The 26,107-nt window shown below is 48.6% G+C and overlaps 1 protein-coding gene across 1 annotated transcript; it reads right to left on the bottom strand.

Moving 5' to 3' along the window:
• Nucleotides 1-7,519: 7,519 nt before the first annotated feature.
• LOC121458396 (serine protease 52-like) lies at nt 7,520-16,192 on the bottom strand. Its single transcript, XM_041667669.1, has 5 exons — nt 16,111-16,192; nt 11,142-11,340; nt 9,890-10,140; nt 8,563-8,705; nt 7,520-7,777 (listed from the first exon to the last, which is right to left on the bottom strand). The coding sequence occupies exons 1-5, from the start codon at nt 16,190-16,192 to the stop codon at nt 7,520-7,522; spliced, it is 933 nt and encodes a 310-aa protein (XP_041523603.1).
• Between the last annotated feature and the right edge of the window lie 9,915 nt (nt 16,193-26,107).

Raw genomic sequence — 26,107 nt, 5'->3', positions numbered from 1 at the left:
CTGCCTGTTGTGTGTGTGTCTTTTCTGGTTCAGGAAGGATATTTGAAGTATTGGAAAGGCACGTTAAGAGCTCAGGAAGAAAAGAAAAACAAAAACAACAAACCCTCCTGATTATTATCCCCTAAATGGGAAATAATATTACATTTTTTGACAAGCGTGCACCCCTCTGACCCTCTTTAGTAACACATAGTCATTTCAAGGTGCCTGTCACATGTTATCAAGGACAGTCTTTGCTCTTGAAGAGAAGAACGTTCTTGTCAAGACAAGAAGCCTTCACCATGTAAACAACCGAGTGGGTAAAAGTTAACCTCAGGTCTTGATGCAGGATAGAGCGATACTGACTCTGAGAGTCGTGGAGCTGTGTGCAGGGTCGTCCCAGCTAGGTGGAGTCATCGCAGCCCCCATAAGGTGGCAAACTTAAAGTGGAATAGCCTATCACACGCAGCAGTCTGCCAGGAACACACACACACACACACACACACACACACACACACACACACACGCAGAATTCAAGGTCAAATGTAGCAACCGATAGCTGTCAGGTCCTCCATCCTGTATGCTTCAGCTGATGGAAAGGTTGCTAAGCAGAAGGACCAGGAGTATAAGTGCTCAGGGCAGGGTTGGAGAGACCAAAAGGCCAGCGGGACTTGAGTTTGCAGAGGGAGCTGTGCAAGATAGGCAGAGCTGGCTCAGGGGGGATCACTGAGAAACCCGAGAATGAGTCTTTGCTGACTGGAGCACTAGGCAGTTCTGACTGCCCTGTGGCTCTTAACTGGGGCACAGTGAGTGAGGGTTATTGGCCCATGAGGGCACAAACTTGGCTGGGGGTGGGTGCATGCTCCTAGCCTCACTGTGGAGATGTGGAGTAAGGCAGGTTAGGGGCAGAGCTTCGGCTTGGAAGAAATCTGAGCACAGTAAGCTTGGGAATGAGCTGCAGACAGATGCCATGGAGCCACTGAGATCACGTGGGAGAGAATGAAGGTGGGGGAGACTGGGGAGTGGGAACCTCCAATAATGTCCGGAGATGTCTGGCCAAAGCAGTAGCTGAAGACCTTGAAAGTGACAGTTGAGACTGGCTGTGAAGGAACGATGTCCCCCAAGAAGAAGGCACAGGGCCCTCAACACATTCCAGGGAGCATTCTTTGAACCTTCCCCTAAGCCTTCCACAGAAGGAACTGGGGTTTTTACCAAGGTGACTCTGCTCTGGGCTGGCCCAGGCACCCTTAGTGTTGCCCTTAGTGTTGCAAACCACCGGTATAGGACATGAGTTCCAGGAAGGCCACCAGATAGAATCACAAAGATAAGTGGGGTCTTTTTTTTTTTTTTTTTTTTTTTTCTCGAGACAGGGTTTCTCTGTAGCTTTTTGGTTCCTGTCCTGGAACTAGCTCTTGTAGACCAGGCTGGCCTCGAACTCCCAGAGATCTGCCTGCCTCTGCCTCCCGAGTGCTGGGATTAAAGGCGTGCGCCACCACCGCCCGGCTGATAAGTGGGGTCTTTATTCAAGTCAGTCTCATGGGACTCATATCCAAGGTATTTCCCCACTCTCAGGAGACACCCAAGCATCCACCAGTCTTTAGTTCTGTAAACACCACACTACAACATCCACCTTATGTACATATATTGGCATATCTTGTTCTAGAAAACCCGCTGGCCCAATTCAGTCTCCTTGACTTGACCTTCTATACCCTCACTCCTCTTGACCTTCCCCTGAGAGTGTACTTGTTCGTACATAAACAAACATACAGTTCACATGTCCAGTCACCTCCTTTTACTGGATTCTAACATTCTTAGCCACTTTCTAGGTGCCCCGATACCACAGGACCTACAGCAATTATTCTAACTCTTCTCACAGCTGTGCAATCTGCTCGTCCTGACAGGTTCATCTCTTCCCATAGATCCTGCAGTAAGGTCTCCTCTGCCTCAGGACGGCCCCAGGGCTTCTCTAGGCAGGTCCTCATGCCTAATCTAGAACCTACAGGCAGCGAGTTATCTTTCTAACCTAATTTTCAGAACAGGATCTGACTAGGTAGCCCTGGCTGGCCTAGAACTCATTATGTCGACTAGCCTGACCGCAAATTCAAAGACATTGGCCTACCTCTGCCGGGATTAAAGGCACACACCACCGCACCCAACTGAAAAGTGGCCGGTTTTTATTTTGTTAAGATCTTATCTTGATTTTATGCGTGAGATTGCTTGCACATGTGTAAGCGCACCACACGCAGATCTGGAGGGTGTTCGAATGCACCAAGACCTCTTTGGTGGGCCCGCATATCATCTGCTGTGGTGTCTCATGGTCCCCAGCAGAGCGGTGCGTATTTTGTGGTTGCTGGCGGAATAGTCTACAGATGACGGCAGAGTCAGTGGAGGGCGTGGTCCAGGCCTTCTCGCGCCTTACCAGCAATCCACCTGCCTGCTTCATCAGCTCACAGGGGTGTGGAAACCCCCAACTTTCACGGTGGGCGTGTTTGTTTCTTCCTATGGTTTCCCTGAGTTTGTCTTGTGCACTTGGAGATTCTGTCCCTAGGTACAGGGACCGTTAAGGTTCTCACAGCTTCTTGATGCAATGACCCTCTTTATTTATTCATTCATCCTAGCAGCAAAGACTCATTTTTTTTTTTAAGAAGTCCTCTTTGGCGCACAGTCTCCCTGCTCTAGGAGGGTTCACAGGCGTGGTGGTTGCTCTTGGTTATCAGCTCGACCTGATGCAGAGGCCATCAAGAAGCAAGCTCCCAAGCACCTGTGAGGAATTGTCCTGGTTAGGAGAATCACATTTCCCTATATATAACACTTCTTCTGCTCTTTATTCTTCAGTTGATTCTTCTTTCTGCTCATATCCCTCTGCTTGCACTATTTGGTCCTTCCTGAAGTACACTGAGACATTCACTCTGCTTTCGTACAACTGGGGAAGTCCTCACTTCACTTTCTCAAATATATTTTTGCCTGATATAAGTTCTTTCTCGGTCAGTAATGTGTAGGCGTTTTCCACCGTCTTTTCCTCTCCTCTGCTGTGCACAGTTTCCAGGGAAATCTGCTGCCATCCTTTCTCTGCTCCTCTGTATGCGATGTGCATAATTTTCTCACCCATCTGTTGCTTTTATGATTTTCTCAATCAAGGAATTTGATCATACTGAGGAAAACTGTGCTGCTACAAGATAATGCATTATTTAAAAACCAGGCTGTTGCAGAATACGCATTTGCAGTTTCTCTCTGTTGACTCCTTCTTTTAACTTGACTCATGCTGGGAAGAGGGAACCTCAATTGAAAAAAATGTCTCCATCAAATTGGCCTATAGGCGAGTCTGTAGGACATATTTTTTTATTGATTATTGATATGGGAGGGCATAGCCCACAGTGGGAAGTGCCGCTCCTGGTCAAGGTGGTCAGGGCTGTAGAAGAAAGACTGAGCAAGCCATTAGGAGCAGGCGGGTAAGCAAGATTTCTCCATCAGCTCCTGCCTCCAGATTCCTGCCGACTTCCCTTCAGGAGGGAGTGTCAGCCATAAACTGAAATAAACCCTTTCCTCCTCATGTTGTTTTTGGTCACGGTGCTTATTGCAGCAATGGAAAGCAAACTAGGGCACAAGTCCTCAAAAACCTTCTAGTTGGTAGAACAATTTTCACAAGTCCAACATATGCCCCCATCCCATCTCTTTCTTCAGTAGCTAGCTGGTTAATCTGGCTTGGCCTCTCTGGGCCTTGGTTAGGTCACCTACCACACTTGACCTGTTATGAGGCATTGGGGCTTCAGCCTCTTTTGTCCCCACCCAGAAGGTGGATAGAGATTCACAGTCCCATGTGAATGCTTTAAACATGTGTTGTAGGAACAGGCTGGTGTGGGAAGGAGCTGTACGCTTCTCGGAAGGCTCCAATTCGCTATTCTTTTTAAACAGTCAGCGAGTGTGGCCTCACGCCTGTTTGAAGACACACACCCAGGACCTGCCCTTAGCCCTCTGTCCCAGATGAAATTAATGACATTGGAATTGAGTCTCTGTCATCTCGTGCTCAAATACCCTAGCAGACTTTAACAAGGAAGAATTAGGGCACGGCTCTAACGCAGCAGAGGAAAAAGAAATGGGCTGAGATCCGCAGGGAGCACTTTCTACTTCTTCATCTGTCTCCTGGCCCAAATAGCTCGGCTCTCCTCCCCCGGCTCGGGTTTGCCTGTTACCTTTCTCCCTCTTGTGGCAGATGCCAACAGACTGGTGGTCCTGAAGTAGGTCAGAGAGAACAGTGGTGGGAAGACACAGCCCCTGGCTCTGCCTGCCTTCAGGCTTAGCAGACTTTCTGTGGCATCTGAAGGTGATCCCTGCTCCCCAGAACCAATGGGCTCAGGGAGTCTCCTGCTCAGCCCCTGGGTTCACCTCTCTAGGAACAAGATTCTCAGATCCCTAGCTGGAAGGAGACAGGAAGTCCTTGACTATCCTCAGCCCTGTGCCTCTCACAGTCTCAGTCCCTTCTCATTGTCATTACACTAGAGCACCAGCAAAGCAGCATCAGAACAGCAGCCAGAAAGACACACTGGTTTCTAGGATGCTCATCACACGAAGGGCCTGTTTCAAACGTATAAGCTCAGGTTTGGGGGGTGCTCAGGTCTTGGGACACAGCTCAGCAATAGACTGTTTGCCCTACCATGCATGAAGTCTGAGACTCAATCTCCAGTGCCAAATACAGAGCTGAAATGATGGTCCAAGCCTGTCATTCCAGCACCCTGGAGCCTGAGGCAGGAGGATTTCCACAAGCTTGAGGCTAGTCTGGGCTACATAGCAGGTTCCGGGCAAGTTGCACCGCAGCATGAAACCATCTTTAAAAAATAAACAAAAATGCTAAACAACAAATTTAAACCAGACAAAATCCAGGTCAGGGCTCCTAGGGCAACTGAGACAGGAGAACTGTCCTGTATGGAGGACAAGTTTTCAGGTTAAACAAACCTCGTTCCAAGGGAAGACATGAAGGAAAGTCAGCAGATTGTTCAGTGTGGAACTGGGTATGTGGTGGATTTCAGGGTTAGACTGCTCCAGAGCTGGGGGTTGCCTTTCTGTCCCAGGTAAAGCTTGTAATGCCTACAATCCCCCTGTGCCCTTACATGCTGTTGCTAATTTAAGTGCAAGCCTTTTCTTTTCCCCAAGATGTCCAAGAGAACAGACAAGGTCCACTACGTCTAGTATTTGAGAGGAAAATGTTATTATACAAAAGGCTCCCTCGGGAGTATTGAAGCAAAGGTCCCGGTGAGCACAGGGGACTTGTGAGCAGAGCATCTGCCTTTCTTGTTGTAGTTTTAAAAGCTTAGCGTGAGGGCTAGAGACAGATCTGTGATTCCAGCTAGAATCAGCAGTGTAGAGAGCTGTTTCCCAGAGGACTGGGTTTGATTCCCAGCACTCACATGAGCCTGCAGCTGTCTGTGTTTCCAGTCCCAGGGCATTCAATACTGGTACTCTTCTTTCTCTGAAGACATGGGCATGCTCAGGGACTCATGGTGTACAAGCATGCATGCAGGCAAAGCATCCACATACGTTAAAAACAAAAATGAACCAACCAAACAAAAACAGAAGTAGGCATAGTGATACACTCCTATATAACCAAAACATCTGGCCTCAGGCATTTCCCAGTCCTGAATCTTAGCATGCTAATCATGATCTCCAGAAGCCAAAGCACCTTTACTGGGACTCAGTACCAGATGGCAGCTGTGGAAAACAAAGGTGATGATGTATTAGAGCTCTTTAGAGAAACAGAACTGATAGGGTGTGTGTGTGTGTGTGTGTGTGTGTGTGTGTGTGTGTGTGTTATGGTGTGATTTATTAGAGTGTATTTATTACAGGCTATGGTCTGGCTATCCCAACAATGGCTGCCTCCCAATGAAAAGTTCAAGAATTGGAATAGGCATTTGGTTCATGGGCTGGGTATCTCAACTGGTCTTCAGTATACACCAGAATCCCAAGGAAGTAGGCTCTAATACCAATGAAGATGTGAATTTGCCATTGAGAGTGAGGGCAAACGAGCAAAGAGCAGAAACATCCTTCTTTCATGTCCTTTATAGAGGCCTGCCACCAGAAGGTGTGGTCCAGATTTAGAATGGATCTTCCTACTTTAGGAGGTTTGTGTTTAGGGTGGGTCTTTCTACCTCGGATGATCCATTCAAGAAAAATCTCTCAGGGCTGTGCCAAGCCACTTGGGTTTTAATTAATGCCAGATGTAGTCAAGTTGACAAGCAAGAATAGCCATCACAAGAGGGGAAAGAAATTCTAGGAAACTTTCTGGAAACCAGGTTGGCTGAAGATACAAATGCAGGGAGAAGGGAACTAAAGGTGTTTATTTCATGAGGTACCTGTTCTGTGGCTTTTTCCAGAGAGATGTAATAATCAATGCCTGTCTCCAATTTGTAAAGGACAGCCACAACCCAAAGAATGACTCTCCCAGTTCATTTTGATGGATGAGATGAATTTATCAGAGGTGACTTAAGGAACAGAGGATGACCATGGACAGCCAGATGTATTTCCCCCCAACACACACAAAGACACACACTCCTACAACACTCCTCTTCTATACGCTTCTGAGTTTACAGACTTTCTATTACACCTGGTTCAAGGCCCCTCCTGGTCTTAAAGAGTCAGAGGCAAAGGCTTGGCTTAAAGCATGAGGCTTAAAACAGACCCAGCAGACTCTAGGGAAGTTCAGCATGTATGTGTACGCCATCCTTGTTCCCTTCAGGGATCCTGATGGCTTGGGTGAGTGCTGTCCACCATGGAGAAGACATTGCTTCTTCTGCAGTCTCACAGGACAGCTAGATAGAAGTTTCCCGCAAGGTGGCGGGTTAGTCTTACAGCAAGGGAAAGACAGAAGGGAGCATGTGGATGAGAGGAGCGAATGGGCTTCCTCCTCAAGGGTCCCTGGATCACCCCTGTTTCTATGAGATGGGAGGCAAATCTCAGGGATTCCTGATCTCATCTGAGGAAGAAATCGAAGATGAACATAGTGAAAGTGCTTTCTTGACACACGAGTGCAGGCTCAAGAACGAGCAACCGCCCCAAGGGTCAGGTTTTAACCAGGTTAACATCTTTGGGTTTGTGGGATGGTTTGACGTTTCTCTGTAATTATGTGGACTTCTAGAACCCAAGCCATGTATCATAGATTCTTCCTATATGGGAGGTTGGGAGTTTCTGATCTGTGTGGTCCATACAAGACTGTCACACTGCCTGGGGTGAGTGGCACTGGCTTTCTTCAGGGTTGTTTGGTTTGACCAAGCTACTTTCTTGGCCAATATTTACTCACTTCCTGACTAGCCTCAATATCACCCCCTTTAAAGAAACTATCAACCCTTGGAGAGTACTCCTGCTTTTCAGCCCCATTTGCAACTCCGCAGTGGTCCCCAGGCTTGTCTGGCATCCTGCTATATCTGTACAATGAGTTCTGGTGAAACAAATGTCCCGAGAATCATTCCTCAAAGTCTGAGTCCACCCTGCTCCTTATTTCATACACTGAAAAGGACACCTTGACTTGGGGACCATGTCATGTTTAATCACCAGGTTAGAGCATCATGAAATACAGGAATACAATAGTCCAGCAAGCGATCTGCAAAGGGCATGCAGAGTCTTCCACGTACACATAAGGCTTCCCTGCCTCCGCTGTCTTCTTTCTAATCCACTTCAGGTAGTACGACACCTTGGTGTATACTCCGGGTATGTCCTTCCTGCCACAGTCCACGCCCCAGCTGACAATTCCCAACTGGTACCAAGTGGTTCTGTTTCTCTTTTTGTTGCAAACCAGAGGTCCTCCACTGTCACCCTAGGAAAGAAAAGTTATTGGGGAGCGGAAGGGCAGTAGGAAGCTGCTCCCATGGCCTGCTGAAGTGTGATCTTCTTGACAAAAGATACTGAAGAGTCCCGGCGATGGCAAGTGTCTGGTTTTTATTCAGTCCTCTGGCCACACGGTTGTGACTGTCGCATAGGTAGCAAACAATCTAGTCAAAAGCTATTGGATGAGTGGCATCTTGGTAAAAGACTGATTTCCACCGCCACCTATGTCACCATTGAGTGACATGTCATTTGTTTTGATGGATCTGTATCAAAAACTTATGCCTTCCCCATTTTCTGCCAACCCAGCTTTCTTTGTTTTGCTCACACTTGCAAAAAGTGGAGAATAAGCAAAAATCCATCATGTCTCATAAAAAGCCATTGGTTGGGTCTACTGGGTACATAAAGAGATACGTGGCAAAGGCAAGAAGGGCAATACTCTATTAAAATGATAATATGTAATGCTTAAAGCACCACATTGTAAACGACTTAAGGAATAAATAAATAAATTCGAAGACACACCCATAAGGGAGCCCTTCCTGACTGAGGCAGAGGTTAGAGCGAGGCCACACCAGGAGCTAGAGAGGTGGCTATGGTTCCCCTTCTAGAGCTGGGGAGGGAACGGGTTTTGCCACATACTGATTTAGGATCACTATGTTGATTAAAGCCACCCAGATTGTGGTTCTTTGTTACAGTGGTCCCAGGAAACAGATGTGGCACCTCATCCACTGGATAGAAAAGCCAGCCACCCTCCCCAGGTAAAGCCTAACCCATTACCTGGCAGGCATCCTTCCCAGCATCTTGAGCCCCAGCACACAGTATATTCTTGGTTACTAGAGGCATAATATGGCCGCACTGGTCCCATCTGAACAGTTCCACATCGACTTTATGCAGCTTTGAGGGTTGGATGTTTACTAAACCTGACCCAGAGGAGAAGCAGGGGGAGAGAGAGCCTCAGCCGAAATGGTCCCTGTAAGTTGAGTGCCGGCTCCCTCCCATGTCACCCCCAATGACACGAGAACTTCTCTTCACCCAGAAACAAAGTTTGGTGTGAATGTGGGAGAGGAAGAGATGCCCAAAAGACTCTCCAGATCTCCCAAGCATCCATAGTTCCCCAGGACCAGGTCCTTGCTTAATCTCAGCCTGACTCTAACATCTTTCAACCCTACCGTAGGCACAAGCCCCAGCTGCAGTCCTGGAAATGTGTTTTGTTTGAATCCATGATGACCAACAGAGCCTAAGTAGATATGTGGGCTTGTACCACTCTATCCCCTGAGCCATTCACCAGGGAGAAGCTCTCCCTTCCCAGGGTACGGATGCTTGCTTTCTCTTTAGATACTGCCGAATCCGGAATAGAGAAAAAGTCAAGGTATATGTGTTGTGTGATACTTGAGGACTTTGGTGTTAAGAACTTTGGTGTTGTTTCTTTTAAGCTCAGAAAAACCAGAAAAGACTGATTCCCACGCAGATGGAACACAGCACCAGAACAAGGTTCAGCCACGTGAGGGCTTACATGGAGAAACAGTGTGAATTGCAGTGTTCCCTGCTGATTGATTGTGGGACAAGACATGTTTGCCAAGAAAAATGGTCAAAGGAGATCAGCTTGCAAGCATGAGTGGGAAGGAGTCTAGGAGTGGGCTGCAGATTGCATCTACAAAGGACATTTTATACTCTGGATTTTTTTCCTTAGCGTGGATCTGTGGCTTTTAAATAGTTAATGGCCTTGTCCTTAGAAGAGCAATGCTGACACCATCATCTCGAGCAGAGTCAGCTGACACTACGATCCTTCCATGGTCCCTCAGAATTCGACTGAGTGAACTTTTGGGCTTGACAAACTTCTGTCTGGGTTTCCCCTGAGGTGCCACCCAGGGTTCATGTTCTATAGCATAAGCACACAATTTGCTCTAGGCTTCCAGAAGTCTCTCACGGAGCCTGGCAGCTTGAGGGACTGAGGGGAAGGTACGTCATGGGCCTTCAGTGAGAACGGATGTCACCGGGTCCACCAGGCAAAAATGTCAAGGGCCAGGAGAGCTCCTAGAATTTTCTAACCCTTCCAAACACCAGGCACATGCCACCCTGTCATACCCAACCTGGAGTCACTCACTGGTATTGGTAATGCCCCATCCTGTCACCCAGCAGTTATCCCATGCCCGTATGTTGGAGACTTCTGAAACACAGACGGGCACACTGTTGATGCTCAGGTTTAACGGGGATTCGAGCAAGAGCAAAGCTATGTCATTGTCCAGCAGCCAACTATCAAACCTCGGGTGCATGATTAACTTGGCCACTTTCTTATACTTCAAGTCCTCCGTGTTGTTGAAGTCATCTCGCCCGTGCACGATCTTCAGGTTAGAGCTCGTTGAAAATAAGAGGAGAGAAAAGGTAAGTGACGGAAGAGGAAAGGAGGGATCCCCGAGGGAAAAGGTCATTTCTGCCATCAGGGGCCATGTCCTAAGCAGTGAGGGGCTAAAGGGCTCTGAGCAGCAGGAGGCAGCTGGACTTCCAGCACCTAGCCTGATGATTCTCACTTGGAAAAGCAGCATCTGGGAAGCTGGAGGACACCAACGCGTCATTCTTGGTGCCCAGGAAGGGCTGGACGGATTATAGAGCAGGAGTCTGGGAAGAGTCGTGAGACTCAAGGACCTGGGGATGTGTGTTCAGAGGCTGAAGCTCCACCCTCACATACCAGTGCCTTCAATGCCCCTCCTACTCTGTGGTCATTCACCTCCACTGTGTTCTCCCGCAAGAGCAAATAGTGACACACTTTTTTTTTGTGCTATTTATGGTTCCTGTTTGCTTGTCTTTAAGACAAAGTCTTCCTTACGTAGCCTAGGCCGGGCCCCGACAAGCTATCCTCCAGGCTCATCCTCAGAGTGCTCAGTGAGAGAGAGACAGCTACTGCCATCACCTGCTTAGAGGGTGTTTATTAGATTGAATCATGTCCACAGGCACTTAGTAAGATGCAAAGCCTAGGACACACAACAGTATGTATAATAGAATCCCGGGAGGAGAACTGGTCAGGTGGAGCACTCAACCACCTAGGCCATTGTAGCATCATGGTGTCACATGGCTGGTTGAGTGACGTTCCGGGGTCACCAGCATCTGGGACAAGCATAACTACATTGGTTAAGAAGCAAATTCTAAGTTAAGCATGTTGGTACCGGCCTACAGGGTCAGCTACTTGGGAAGCTGAGGCAGGAAAATTATTAAATATGGGCCCCTAGGTTCAATCCCTAGTACTACTACCACCACACACATGCATGCACATGCATGCACACACACACACACACACATACACGTACATGCGTGCACACACATACAAACACACACACCACATTATTCACAGGAATACTTGCTTGTTGACACGGAGGAAGCAATGGGACGCAGTTAGAATCCACCACTCACTGAGAATAGATCCCCCACAGAGATGATTGCCAAGGCTCATAATCCCCACGTGCCATGGGAACTCCAAGATGTCCGTGGGTTCCCCTCCCACGATAGGAGAGACATCATGGTGTTGTTGAGATCTGGCGCTTATCCTCTGGCCGCATGTTACTAAAAGGAACGAGGGAGAGGGAGGGAAGTTCTAGGGCCCAGAAGTGTCTGGGGGTCTCAGAAGAGGCTTAGCTACAAGCCTATTCTCCCCACTCACACAGGCAGCAGGGCTCAGCAGAGGGACATTGGCAGGGGACCCACAGACTAACCCAAGTCAACCATATGTCTCTCAAGGGCTCGGTTACATGAATGTGGGGTGCCCTGGGTGACACCTTTACTGTCATTTGCTTCTGGGGATGATTCTGTGAGGCCCGTGAGAAGGGAGACCCCAAACCACCAGGCCTGCAGCTGGATCTTGCTATATTCCCCCAGTTTGTGTAGTATTCTTTTCTTTAAATTGTGCCTCATTGTCCCTGAAAGATGCCGTAGGTCTGGCATCCCACTGGACAGAGTGAATGCGCATTTTCCTGGACCTCCCAGACATCATCAAACCAGCAGTCAGAAGAAGATGAGCCCACCCGCTCTCCTTGTCCTGTCCTGATTTTCCTATTGTGATTAGAAAACACGTCTTCACACAACTTTAATTCCAAGGACCGTTCCAGTTCTCCCCAGTTTGATGTTTCCTATATGAAAGGGTTTTTTTTTGTTTGTTTGTTTGTTTTGGCTTTTGCTGTCTTTCCTGGATTATTTTATTTTTTTTGTCTCCTAGTTTCCTGTCCTCCTTGCTTCTTCCTCTTTTTTTTCCTCTTCCCTTTCCACCTCCTCTTCCTCCTTCTTGGTACTGTGGGTCAACCCCTGGTGCATGCTAGGCCACCACTCCACCGCTCAGTCCACCCACACCCTTCCAGTATTATTCCGGTTAAGAGAGAAATCAATGCAATAACTCCTACAGTACTGAGTACTCACTGTTTGCATGGCACCGACCTGTTTTGCCTAATGTCATTGCTGCCCTGTTTTAAAGAATAGAGCCTGAGGCCGAGCATCAGGTTGAGGTCCAACAGCTTCTAGCCAGCAGAGCTGAGCTGGGAGCATGGGTGAAGGTCTAATGACAATGGCATTCACACAATTCTTACAGGAAAGTATAGCAGTATTTCTATTCCCACTTTCTCTAGTCACAGTCCCACACCGACATGTCATTATAGCCACCATCCTACCACACAGAATGCTCTTATACACACTACCACCTCCACCACAAACACCCCCTGGCATATGCCAACCCCCATAGACCTCCACCACATACCCTGCCATTACACCGCCATACCGCTCAATCACACCACATACTCCATCCACACCATCTCTCTGCACACCCCGCCGCCATACAGGCCTTGGCCGAAGAGCTCTGTCACCGAAGAACCACATCACAGGAGCCCCCCATCATATATGCTACTGTTACAGAACTGCCACCAGAGAACTGTACCACACAGCCCTGCCAGACAACCTCATCACCAACGCACACACACCAGCACCACAAACCACTGCCACACATTCATACCACGTGCCCACTGTTCGCCAACACCCCAACACCTGTGTCACCACCTCACATCACCACCCCACTACCAGCCACAGCGTCTCAATCTTTCCATTCCTATCCCAGTACCACTGGCCTTCTTTCAGTAACCGGCAGCATCCTGCCTCAGGGCCCTTCCCCTGTCTCCCCTCTGATCTGTGCCCATGTCTATCCTGGGCATCTTAGCTCAATCGTAAAGCAATTTTTGCTGAGCTGGGCAAAACTGAGGCAGAAGAAACTGGAGTTTGAGGCTAACCTGAGCTCCAGGAATATTGGGGGTGTAAATTTACATTGCCTTTATCGCGGTATTGTTGTTGTATTAGGTATTCTCCTCAGGATGCCAGCAACAGTTAACAAGTGTTTGTAAACTCTTGGCATCTGCTTCTCTCTTTAGTCCGATCTCCATGAGGGCAGGAGCCATATGTAACATTCTTACGGCCACGGCACTTAGGCAAAGAGGCCGGTATGATGCAGGAACCCAATAATGCATAGAAATGGAATAAATTGATGTGCTGGGGATCTATAAGCTGAATGGCTGCAGAGACGGAGTAGGTGGGTAGATGTGTGGACAGGTAGTTGACGGGATGAGTGTATGGATGGCTGGATAAATATGAACGATCTTGGGATCAGTGGTAAAATTTCCCGACCCACCAGTGGCATGAGCAGGTAGTTGAGGATTTAGGAGCCTTTGTTCAAAGGCATCAACCCTTTGAGATCCCAAATCAAGAGGCCAGCAACGAAAGTATCGCCCCATTTGTGGGAGAGTGGGTGATCATCAAAAGTGTCGTTGCATTTGAAGATGTGAAGAGGAAATCCATCTGCCTTGTTCATGTCAAGGAGGTTTATTTGACCTTTCTCTGGGGGTGGGGAGAGCCAGCACACTAGAAAGCACCTACGATATAATCTTGGATGGAAACACCTGGTATTCTGGCAAGGGACCCTTAGAATCCCTACAGAGTCAAAACAGCACGTTGGTCAGGGATGGGAGAAATTAAACCTTATTTGAAACAACCCCATAACTGGAAGTCAGGCTGTGTTCACAAAATAACTTTCAGTCTTAGCTTTTTGAAACATTGTGACACCTGCCCCCTCTTGAGTGCCTTCCCGGAGCCAGCTACTCTGTTACATGGATGAGCAACAGATTCTTAAGAAACCCAACAAGCTTTCATGACCTGTCTACAGTCCCACTTTATGGGCAAAGAAAGGAGCTGAACACGAAAGTAGGCTATAGAGAGAGACTTTCAGCTAAGAGTGACTACTTCTAAACCCAGCTGCTCCCTTCTTTCTCAAGGTTTCTGAAGTTCACATACTGCCCAAACCCACTCAATCTTTAGAAGCCTTAACTGGACTGATAGCATGTGGTTCAGATGATCGCTTCCTGGGGTGAACCTGAGACGTTCCAGTCCAACACTGATTGTTGGGAGCCTGTCTACCCTGTTGAGCACTGATGTGGGAGGGAGGCTTCCCTGAAGATCCAGGTCTAATGAGTAGGTGGTGACCATTGCTGACCACTGGGCAATCATATCTGTTGGTGCATCTAAGCTTAGCAGAAGCGCCAGCAGTTTCTGCTGACAGGTGGGCAGTGCCCGGAGACTGGTGGGATTCTGAGTCCCACAGCCCTGAGAAATGCCTCTCAAAAGCAAATGGAAAGATCGTCTGAAGTCTTGGGAAGGGGGTGCATAGCCATGCAGTTGCAGAACTGAGTCACGATTAATGGACAGACATAATTACACTATGGACAGACATAATCTTGCCAGTTTTAAACCCTGGGATTGACCCATCAATATCGCTGTCAAGAACAGACAGACAGCGCTGGGGAGATTGCTTAGCTGGTAAAGGACTTGTCATGCAAGTGCGAAGACCAGGGTTTGCTTCCCCAGAACCCATGTAAAAAAACTGGGCACAGGGGTGGAGTAGAGATGGGCAGATCCCTGGGACTTACTGACCAGCCAATCTAGGGGAACCAGGAGCTCCGAGTTCAACATTTTGACAAAGGTTGGCACATCTGGGCCCTGTGGGTCTCTTATTTCTGCACCGAGTCCTCTTCCCTCTCACTCCAACCCACTTGTACTGGCCTGTCTGCCTTGGCAATGTATTAAGCTCTTTCCCGTGCAGGGCCTTTGCACAGGGCTTGCAAGTATGCCCCCTCGCCATCAGAAAATCAAGCGTGATGGGCACAGAAAGCCCCTAGAGGACTGGCTGATCTCATCTGCTCCTCCCAGCTTTTCCACAAGTCTCTTTTGTCTGTTTCACATCATTGTACAAGGACACAGTCAACAGGGTTTCGTTGCTGTCGTACGGGGGGTAGGGAGCATTCTACCTGTAAGCAAACATTCCCTGGCCCTCTTTCACTTTTTATATTGGGAAAGGGGTCTTATTAAGTTGTCCAGGCTAGCCTTGAACTCACTCTTATAGCCTAGCCTAGGCTTGAACTTGAGATCCTCTTGACTCATTCTCTTTGGTAACTGGATTAGAGGCCTGAACCAACTGTCCAGCTCCTTTGTTTATGTTTAAGGTACCATCCCCACCACCAGATAGCCCAGAAACCTTGAGGGGAGAAAAATCTGTTTTCTCTGCTGTAAATACAGTTTCTGAAACAGCCCAGCCTGTGGCAGGAGTTCGAAATTTGTTGACTAACCTATTGACGCCAACTGCATACATTCCCTGCACTCATCGCTGGGGACACTGGTGTCCCACCTTGCTTGAGTGCTGTAACATGGTGGCAGAAGAAAGGGATTCTCGGAAGATCCTTCTAGACTTAAGCCTTCCTGATGTAACCAATAGGCATCACTGCCCCAGAAGCTGGCTACCTTTTCTAAAAAATAAATGTACTGGTGTAGCCACTAACCCTAGGAAACTCTTGTACTTACAATTATCTCTCTCTCTCTCTCTCTCTCTCTCTCTCTCTCTCTCTCTCACACACACACACACACACACACAAACACACCAGGTTCTTCCCTTCCCCAGCATCTTTTTTTTTTTTTTTTCGAGACAGGGTTTCTCCATAGCTTTTGGCTCCTGTCCTGGAACTAGCTCTTCTAGACCAGGCTGGCCTCAAACTCACAGAGATCCACCTGCCTCTGCCTCCCAAGTACTGGGATTAAAGGCATGTGCCACCACCGCCTGGCCTTCCCCAGCATCTTTAAAAAGCAGGTATTATAAGAATCTCAGCAATCATTTGATAAGGGACCAGCTACCTCAGATTCCTAAATCCTGCCCCTCCAACTACTGAATCACCACCCCTGGAAACTTGCCTTTGGAGCTAGCTCCTGGATGATTCTACCACCCCTAGGGACTAAGCCTTGGGGTCCCCAGAGACCTACGTGCCAGTGAACTGTGTGCCCAGGGTAGCAGGAAGGCCAATGGCAGCAATATCCCTGCTCTTCCATCCCTCCATCCTTTCATTGGCTTGCCTGCACATCAGCACAGGGGAACTTCAGCTGAGGCAAGTGGAAGGAGGGCGGGGCCTAGATGACCTCTGAGATCACAATAGGCCTGGGTGGGCCATCCTGAGCAGCAGATGGTCTCCTGAGTCCTCCAGGAAGGGGAGGATGGGGAGAGGGCAATGATGCAGGTGATAGGAGGTGGAGTAGGGGAGCCCCATAAACAGTGGTGCTCCCAAAGACTAGGTGGTTTGGGGATGCCCCAGAACGCATGGCTGAAGGCATGGCCTTGCTAATGAGAAGGAAACTGAGATGGTGGTTCAAGGAAACCAGAGGACACAGAGACCCCAATGCACGCTCTATGGGAATAGCTCATGTCACCAGCAGAAGTCACTCAACTTGGACTCCCAAATTCGTCTGGAAATGGATGATAACACATCCCTGTGGCGCTGAGAGGGTTAATACACCTAGACACTGGTTCTCAACCTTCCTAAATGCTGAGACCCCTTAATACAGTTCCTCATGTTGTGGTGACCCCCAACCATAAATTTTTTGTTGCTACTTCATAACTAATTTTGCTACTGTTATGAATAGTAATGTAAATATCTGTGTTTTCTGATGATCTCAGGTGACCCCCTGTGAAAGGGTGATTCAGCCGCAAAGGGGTCACAACCTACAGCTTGAGGACCACTGCACTAAGACCTGTATCCTAGCACCTGTAGGATTCCAAGCCTCTGAGGCAACCCCTGATCCTGTCTCCTAGCAACGACAGTACCTTGAGCAGCAGCGCCTCTCAAGAAGCTCAGGTGATACAGCATTGAACAATGGGGGCACACCCTTTATGGGGTGCTGGGGTGGGTCCTGTCTGTATTCACTTCCCATCTGTGGTGTCTCCTAGCCCTGTTGAAAATTTTTACATGCCAGCCCTGGAGGATGAAGTCAAGAACAGTGGATATTCTCTGAGCTCTGGGAACTCCCACGTTGGGAGAAAGAACAGAAGAGACCGTGGAGTAAGGGTGTGTCATTGCAGTCAGAGAGGGGTCACAGTGCCAGGTGAATAGAGTAAGGGTGTCCCTGGAGGGTAGGGCAGGGTCACAGTGCAGAAGGGGCCATGAGGCAGAGTTCTCGGAGGAAAACACTGAGTCAGCAGTGGTCTGGAGGAAGAGCAGCAGGAATTTGCTGTGGCTTGAATTATGACCCTCAAAATTCCCATTGGAATTTGGCTGGGGAGACAGCTTAGTTAATAAAGAGCTTATAAGCACAAGGGTGAATTTGATCCCCCAAACCCATATAAAAATAAAAGCCAGGTGTAGTACCCTTATACTCTCAGGGGGCGGGACATGGAGACAGACAGATGCCTCTGGGCTTCCTAGCTAGTAAACCTAGTCTACTTGGTGAGTTCCAGCCCAATGACAAACTCTGTTTCAAAATAGATGGATGGTATCCTTCTCAGGAATGACACCCAAGGTTATATCCACTGGCTTCTACATACGTGTGCATGCCCACATACCAACACACACACACACACACACACACACACACACACACTCGTGTCACCAAACTCAGAAGGTAGAATTCCTTGGGAAATCGAGTCACACACAGCAGACGAGATTAGTGACAGTGACGTTTCGTTGAACCAGGCTAGTTCAGGCTCCATCATGACTTGGCATTCTTTAGACACTCAACTAGTGAGAACCCCACATGAAGAATGGAGGTGTGCTGTCAGAATCAGGTGACCACCAGGAGCTAGAGAGGAGCCCACAGCACAGCCTGGCACAGTCTGAGATGGTGTGGGAAGTCATGCTGGCACTGTGGGTTTGGAGCACTTCCTCCCACTCCCCCCCCCCCCCCCCCCGCCAGGACTCCCGGCAGTAACTTGCTGGTATACTAGGCTACCAATTGTGGAACCTAGGCTCAGCAGTCCATGGAAGAGAACACAGCATTCCAGGCGGGGAAAACCTAAATCAAGGTGCAGAAAAGACGAAAACTGCAGAACTATCCTCTTGGTAACGTGAAAGCAGCAGACTGTTGCAACTGTGCTTAGCTCAAACTAAAGTGTTGTAATTGTGTGGAGCCAATTGGCTGAATAAAGGTCAGATCTGAATAAACAGTCGCCCCCCCCCCCCAGCTCTGTGATCATCAAACGATTCCCCAAAGAAAGTCCCAAGGGGTGACAGATGTGTAAGCAGTCATTTTTACTGAGGGTTGGCTAGGAACTGCAGATGTGAACAATTTCCAAGTCTCTCTCTCTCTCTCCCCCTCCCTCCCTCCCTCCCTCCCTCTCTCCCTCTCTCTTTCTTTCTTTCTTTCTTTCTTTCTGTTTCATTTTGTTTTTTTTTTTTTTGAGACATAGTTCCTCTGTTTAGCCCTGGCTGTCCTGGAACTCTCCTTGTAGACCAAACTGGGCTTGAACTTAGATATCTGCTTGCCTCTGCCTTTGGAGTGCTGGGATTAAAGTTGTGCACCACCACTGCCTGAGGCTTTAAAATTTCTCAAAACTCTCACAAGTGGGCCAGCTCAGCAGGGAAAGAGACTTGAGGCTAAGCCTGATGACCTGTGTTCAATCCCCAGGGCCCACAAAGTTATGGGAAAGAACCACTCCCATAAGAGGTTCTGACCTCCACCAGCACTCTGTGGCGCGCGCGCGCACACACACACACACACACACACACACACACACACACACCCTAAATCAACATTTGTAAATTCGTTTATTTTGAATGTCCCATCAGAATGACTGAAAGCCTCATGAAATGTTAAACCATTTGTCATTGGATATATTTGTCCTACAGAGAATGAGTACCACCGCCACCAACTATAAGCTGAGTTTTGGAATTCATCATGCAAGTTGCTACCTTTTCACTGCCAGGTGGGGACCAGAAATGAGGGGGAAATCTCCTTTCCCTGTTTCTTAGTAACAGAACCTGTGGCTCACACTGTTTAGAAACAGTGGGGCCCTGGCCAGAATGGACAGGTCACACGTGTATGTGAGATACATCCATAGAGATTTTCCAGAACTTCCCACACATGCTACCCAGCTTCCCTGCATAGCTTCCGGGAGAATGCATATGCATTATCCTCATTTATACCCCAAACAATCTCCAAAACAGTGTCAGGCCAGAGCTGGTGGCCCAGGCTTGTAATCCCAGCTACTGAAGCAGGAGGCAGAGGTGAGAAGATCATAGATGCAAGGCCAGTCTGGACCACAGAGTGAGTTCAAGGCCAGCTTGAGGAATTTAGATCTTATTTCAAAATAGCAAGACAAATAAAAGAGGGCTGGAGGTGTGGTTTGTGTACAACACTGGCCTAGCACGTGTGGGGTTCTGAGGTCAAAGCCCTGTTCTGTGAAAAGAAAGTGGGGGAAGGAAAGAAAAAAAATTAATCTCCATCCCAAAAGCATTAGTAGTGGCTTTATTTATAGCTACTAAACCCTAGGAACAACCTACATGGCTGTGCTTAGGGGACTGGTTACACGAAGTGGCACACCTACAGTAAGATCACCCAGTAGTGAAGAGAAGCCATTACTGAACCGACCAGCACCCCAAACACAAGTGAGTTAGGTCAATGATAAAGCCAGACACAAATGGCCCCTTGCCGTATGTTTGCGATCGAATGACATTCTAGAAAGACAAAACCACAAGCATAGAGAAAACACCTGACGTTGCCAGGGGCTGGAGCTCACGAAGAGGATGAACTGGGAAGAGGAGTTCGACATCTTACCGCGCAGCCATTCACAGAGCCTTAAAACAGTACACTGGCTCCCAAACAGATGCAACAATGCAAAAGCCAGGCTTAAAATACCACTGCACTTTGTACACAAACAGACCCAGTGACGTAAACAATGGAAGTGGTGGCCCTGCTGTGGTTTGAGTAGGAAATGTCCCCTACAGGCTCCCTGTGTGTAAACACTACAGCTACTGGTACTGTCTTGGGTAGGTAGGATGGGATCTTTGGAACTTAGAGCCTGCCTCATTGACATACCTAGTAGGGATGGGGACTGAAGGTTATATAGTTGGCCCACTTTCTCTCTCTCTCTCTCTCTCTCTCTCTCTCTCTCTCTCTCTCTCTGTTTGTGTGTGTGTGTCATGTGGATGTATGCATATGTATGAGAGTTGAGTCTTATTGCTCTGCCTTATTCTCTTGAGACATAGCCCCTTTCTGCACCTGAACTTTGCTGCTTGGGTTAGGCTGGTTGGCCAGCAGGCTATGAGGATCTTCCTGCCCTGCCCTGTCCCTTGCTGGGGCCATGGGTATGTGCAGCCATACCCAGATATGAGGCAGATGCTGAGAGGATTCAAACTCAAGAAAGTACTCTTAGCACCGGACAGAAATTTCAAGGTCCAAATCAGGAGCAGAAGGAGACGGAGCACGAGCAAGCAACTCAGGACCACGAGGGGTGCACCCACACACTAAGACAATGGGGATGTTCTATCGGGAACTCACCAAGGCCAGCTGGCCTAGGTCTGAAAAAGCATGGGATAAATCTGGACTAGCTGAACATTGCGGACAATGAGGAATACTGAGATCTCAAGAACAATCGCAGTGGGTTTTTGATCCTACTGCACATACTGGCTTTGGGGGAGCCTAGGCAGTTTGGATGCTCACCTAACTAGACCTGGATAGAGGTGGGCGGTCCTTGGGCTTCCCACAGGTCAGGGAATGCTGATTGCTCTTCAAGCAGATGAGGGAGGGGGACTTGATCGGGGGAGGGGGAGGGAAATGGGAAGCGGTTGCGGGGAGGAGGCAGAAATCCTTAATAAATAAATAAATTTGAAAAAAAAGAAAAGAAAAGAAAGTGCTCTTAGCCACTGAGTCATACCCCATGCCATGGGCCTGCTTCCTCATTCTGCTGCCAGTAATGTGGCCAGTTATGAGCAGCCAGCTCCCAGTTACCGCGATGGACTGTATACACCCTGGGACCTGCTGAGTCTGCTTCCCTACTCTGGAGAAGGTAACTGACACACCCCACTAGCTGACAGCACCTACACTGGAATTCCAAGGTCCAGCATGTAAGCAGAAATCAGTCTTTAATACTGTCCTCCTCTCCTGAAGGGAGGCTCTCTTCTCTGCTTCCAGTCAGACAGCTTCCTGGGTCCTCATATTACCCTTCCTCATTCCTGTGTCTAGGCGCGTGCACGTGTGTGTGTGTGTGTGTGTGTGACTCTTACAAAGGTGCTTTTAGGACACTATCCTGTAGACCCGGGGCCCCACCCTCTGACCTCATTTAACTCTTCCTTCATGGCTCCGCTTCCCAAACCAGCTACACAGGATGTACTCGCAGCCCTGCTCAGGTGATGCTGGTGGCGGTGAGGGGAGGGGGATACAGAGCATTGTTGGGAGCAGTGAGACCCCAGATCCTGAATTTCTTGTAATCCCCTGATCTGAGTGCCTACAGCTGCTCTGAGCACGTGACCTTCAGGAGTTCCTGATGGCAGGAGAGTGGTTTCTGGTGGGTTTGGCTGGGGCGTGGCTATCTCTATATAATCTGCCCCTGGACACAATAAAGGGGGCATTCTTGGGGAATTCAAGGATGACCCGTGTCGCTGTCTCTCTGTGTGTATCTGTGTATTTTAACCTCCAGCCCCCTTGCCCGAAGCTCGCGAACTGGGTGCCAGCGCACAGAGCACAGACATGGGGGCGCGGTGCGCGGCAGAGCATAGTGCTGGGCAGAGAACTTGGGACAGACGCAGCGCCTGATGGGAGCAGGTTGTTGTGGCTTAAGGCATCTAGCAGGGTGACATTCACCTTGCTTTGCCTCAGTGGGCAGGATTGAAATCAGGCGCAAGTCTGGGTTTCGATACTGCGATTTACATTATACTCTCAGCTACTCCACTATCCACCCACCCCCCCCTCCCCCGCCCCGGGCAGCCTCAAAGCTCTCTCAGCAAGCAGATCCCCAGCTGCCTGTAAGAAAGGGGGTCAGGAAGGGACAAGGGTCTATAGTCTCCCGAGGCTCCTTGTCCCCACCTAGAGGACAGGCCCTCCCAATTTCTGGCTACCCAGAGGGCTCTGCTTTGTGGCTCTAGGAAGAGAAGGCCTGGCTCAGATGCCCTGGGAGCTATGTGTCCTTGTGAAGTCTGTGCCCTGATCTGTAGGCCAAGAACCTGGGGAGCCAAGTCAGAGGAGGACATGGCCTGCAGGCTTGTGTTAGCCCGTCACCACCTTCCATGACCCAGTTTAAGTCTTGGTGGCATCTGCTGCCCAGGCAGGAAACACATCAACACAAGTGGGGGGAGGAGAGTGGCGCTATTTGGGGCAGGAGACAGATTAGGAAACAGACATTACTCCCTGCGGATTGCAGAGTGCCTTTTTTCCCTTTTGGATTTCAGCTCTGTCCCGATTCTTTCTTGTTTGAGAGCAGTTGGATCACCGTGTGCAATGCTATAGAAGTCCAATCCCAGATCTGGTGACTTTAGGATGGGGTGTGAGGTGGCGGGGGGGGGGGGGCAGCCTGACCTTGCCCTTCCATAAGGAATTTGCCTGATGATTGCCCATCCACTTGGATATGTAATTGCCAGGATAGCTAAGAACGGTGGGCCTCATCTGAGGATCAGTAACCCTTCTCCGGAGCCTCTCGTGGCTGTCCAAACCCCCACCTGGCCCTTTGAGGTGAGTTAAGGAGGGTGGTAGTTCCAAAGTCAGCAGAGTGAAGAGAGCGGCTGAGCTCAGTTAGGGAGGTGCTGGAATTCCACTCTGAGAACATGAATGGAGACATTCTGATGTTGGCATGAACGTGGTGGACGTTTTATTTAGCAATTAAACAGAGTAGCCAAAGCAGTCAGCCATGGGCGGGGGGGGGGGGGGGGGACCACAGGGGTGCAGAAAGAGGGTCATCAATGGGAACTGGCCAGTAGCAGCTCTGTGACCTAAGCAGGAAGGGGACAGAAAAGAGGCACCCTTGACCACCTCATGCTCTGCTTTATTCCTTCGGTCAGTGCTTTCTGAGGGGAAGCCTAGCAGCATCTGGGACAGTAGGTGGTCCAGGCCTTAGGAGGCAGCAAGAGCTGCAGACAGACCTGGAGTGGGAGAACCGGGGCAAATGGGGGAAAGAAAGGGTCAGCATCTTCTAGAACTTTCTCACAGAGGATGAGTTGACTGCTGCGACATTCTGATTTCGGGACTAACAAGCTACCTGTGATTGAGCCTCATTGTATGCAGTGTGCTGTGCTTGGGACTAGGGAGTGTGAACTGTCCCCTCCTGGCCACTTTCTGCCAGTTAGTTGGTCCCCACATCAGAGACAGCATTTTAACTCAGCATCTCCTCTGCCATACTCGCTGAGGGAAGCTAGCCTCTGGGCACTGACAAGCTATGTCTCTCAGATGCCCAGAGTGCTTTGAAATGAAGCCAAATAAGGGGCGTGTCTTAGCCCCCTTTTTCTATTGCTGCAATAAAATACTCTGACGAAAAGCAATTTAAGGGCAAAAGGGTTTGTTTTGGCTCAGAGTTTAAGGATACAGCCCAGGGTGGTGGGCAGTCACAGCAGCAGGAACCGGGCATGCTTCACAGTTTGGAACAAAGACTGATGAACGTGTGCTGTTGCTCACCCCCTTCTCTTACACTGTGCAGGATCCCAGCCAGGGAATGGTGCCGCCCACAGTGGGCAGGTCTTCCCACCTCAGTTAACACATGAGAGTCCCCCCACAGGATGTCCAGAGGCCCATCTCCTGGACAACTCTAGATTCATTTGTGTTGACTTCACCGGCTATCACAAGCTGAATTCATTTTCTCAGAGCGGTTGTAGGCAGACATACAAACACCATTAGGTGGTGGCCATGAAATTTAGCCACAAAGTCCAATCCTCCCTGATGATGAGGATAACCAGGAGATGACTAGCAGGAGTGGGGTCTGGTGACTCCTGCAGTTGGCCAAGCCCAGGCAGGATGCTCCCATCCCTCCTCTTACACTTTGCATGGAGCCTTTCTGGGCTTCTCAAGCCTTCATTTCCGGGTCCTACATGCTTTTCTGCCTAAGGCACACAGAGTGCTTTCTGTTTCCTTGACACATTTCTAACTCATACAGGCTTTGTCATTGAACATTGTAGCAAACAACATGTCAAAGAGGAGACTCTTAGGTGTGGCTTCAGCCTGGCTTGTTTGAAGGCAATAATGACCTCATTGCTAGTGGGAAATAGATTGTGGTAGCCTGCGGTATGCTGTGTCCCTGAGTCAAGATATCAGCTGTCATCCTTAAGATCAATTATCAGTTGAAAGGGAACCAAGTGGCTCTACTACAAGACTCTACTATAAAGGTTGCAATTATTAAATGCAGTAGAAAGTTTTTTTTTTTAAAAAAATAGGAGCAAAATGGCAACACTCCCAACATTTTGGGGTTTTAAATTTTCAACCTCAAAAGGTATTCAAACAGCCTAAGAAGCTTCTACAATCGATTCCAAAAGAATCTTTTCCATTGTATCAAAAAATCAGACTGTTTCTGAATACCAGAGCTTTCCGTGTGGGCTTATGGCTCTGCTTTCCCTAACCCTTTCTTCACAGGCATTTCCTAAAGGATTGGTCAAGGCATCTTCTAGAGCTCACCTCACTTCAGCAGCATCCCCCTTCTTCCCTTTCACAGACTGGAGAAGAATTCCAGACAGTGAATTGGTCTGAGAACCCAGTGATTGAGTTCCAGTCCTGGCTGGTTAAGCTGCATCAGCTTCCATAAACACAGCCTGAAGGTTGGGATTCACCTCCATCAAGTGCTCCCAAATTGTGATTCCCATTTCGCACCCCACTGTTAGATCTGACACCTTAGTAAGCCAAGGTCACTTACTATTGTGGTGGAAGCTCTCAGCTCCTGTCTTCTCAAAGGAAAGAATTCAGTCAGGAGACACAAATGATTTAAGCAGAAATGTATTTGGCCTAACAAGGAGAAATAGGAAAGGGCTGCCCCTGAGGTGGATATCAGTACAGGGGGTCCTAAATTGTGAATCTGAAGGTTATGTGAATATTTTGAGATGGGTGGCACATTCATGAGATGGGGTGACCCTTCCTCCCTCCAAAATCATGGTGGATGGGTCTTCCTTTCAGGGTACTTTTTGTTCTCTCATGATCCTCTTGAAAAGTCCTTAAGTGAAAGCGACATAAGAATGAAACCAAGGCCCCTTGATGTCACCTATCTTGCCTTAGTGTGAACAAGCAGCAACTGGGAACGTGCCCTGGCACCATGGTTTCTTAAAAGGGCACATCCTAGCTGCAGCTTCAGGGAGCTTACCCACATAGGAGCGTCTTGACCTTCAGAAGATGGGTCTACCAAGAGATGGCCGCAGTTTGCTTTGGTCACGCAAATCTAAGTCCTTGCTCATTCAGTAGCAGAGAAGGGTGTATTGCTTTATGAGTTGTTAGCTCAAGGTGTATATTTGTGTGTGTGTGCTAAGGCACAAGGTAGGATATGTTTCTTCCTGTAAGTTATAAGATACCACTGTACCTTGTAATCCTTGTCATGGTCCAGTGCCTCGTCTACAGATGTTAGACTACTCACTCTCCACAAGTCTTAGAAAATGGATGGAAATTTAGAAGATAGAATGAAGATATATAAAATTTATATCACAAAGTACTCAAATGAATGAATGGGGAAAATAAACTCCTTACTCATATAATTGGTTATCTCCTTTATATCTATGCCATATAGATTTGACCAAGAAAAGATCTAGAGATGTAACCACCATTAGTCCCTGGATGTACGATATGGCACTGGTCTTCAAACATGGTCTCGTGGTTTTCTAAGCCCAAACTCTTGCCCTTTGTTTCATGACCAGCAGAAAGCTACTCCATTAGTTGTCTCTGGTGGAAGGACGCGTTGGCTCTGATGTCCCTGGGTTAGTTCAACCTACTCTCACATACAATGGGCAACTTTGGTTGCTGGGAAGTCTTGGGCTCCATGTTCTGGAGAAGTTGATAGACATCAATGCCTCCAGAACAATTGGTTATCCGGAAGTGC

The sequence above is a fragment of the Microtus oregoni genome, unplaced genomic scaffold (assembly GCF_018167655.1).
Source record: "Microtus oregoni isolate MIOR12 unplaced genomic scaffold, Mior012 000001F_ref0000356, whole genome shotgun sequence".
NCBI lineage: Eukaryota > Metazoa > Chordata > Mammalia > Rodentia > Cricetidae > Microtus > Microtus oregoni.
The sequence above is the reverse complement of the archived record's forward strand: the minus strand, read 5'-3'. Positions and strand labels throughout refer to the sequence as shown.

What these genes read in the sequence shown, in the direction of transcription:
- LOC121458396 (XM_041667669.1), bottom strand. Translation starts at nt 16,192, where the DNA reads ATGAAAGGATGGAGGGATGGAAGAGCAGGGATATTGCTGCCATTGGCC. An exon ending in TGCTTCCTCCGTGTCAACAA is followed by an intron (nt 10,141 to 11,141) that starts GCAAGTATTCCT and finishes ATTTTCAACGAG; the next exon opens with CTCTAACCTGAAGATCGTGC. An exon ending in CTGGGAAGGATGCCTGCCAG is followed by an intron (nt 7,778 to 8,562) that starts GTAATGGGTTAG and finishes TTTCTTTCCTAG; the next exon opens with GGTGACAGTGGAGGACCTCT.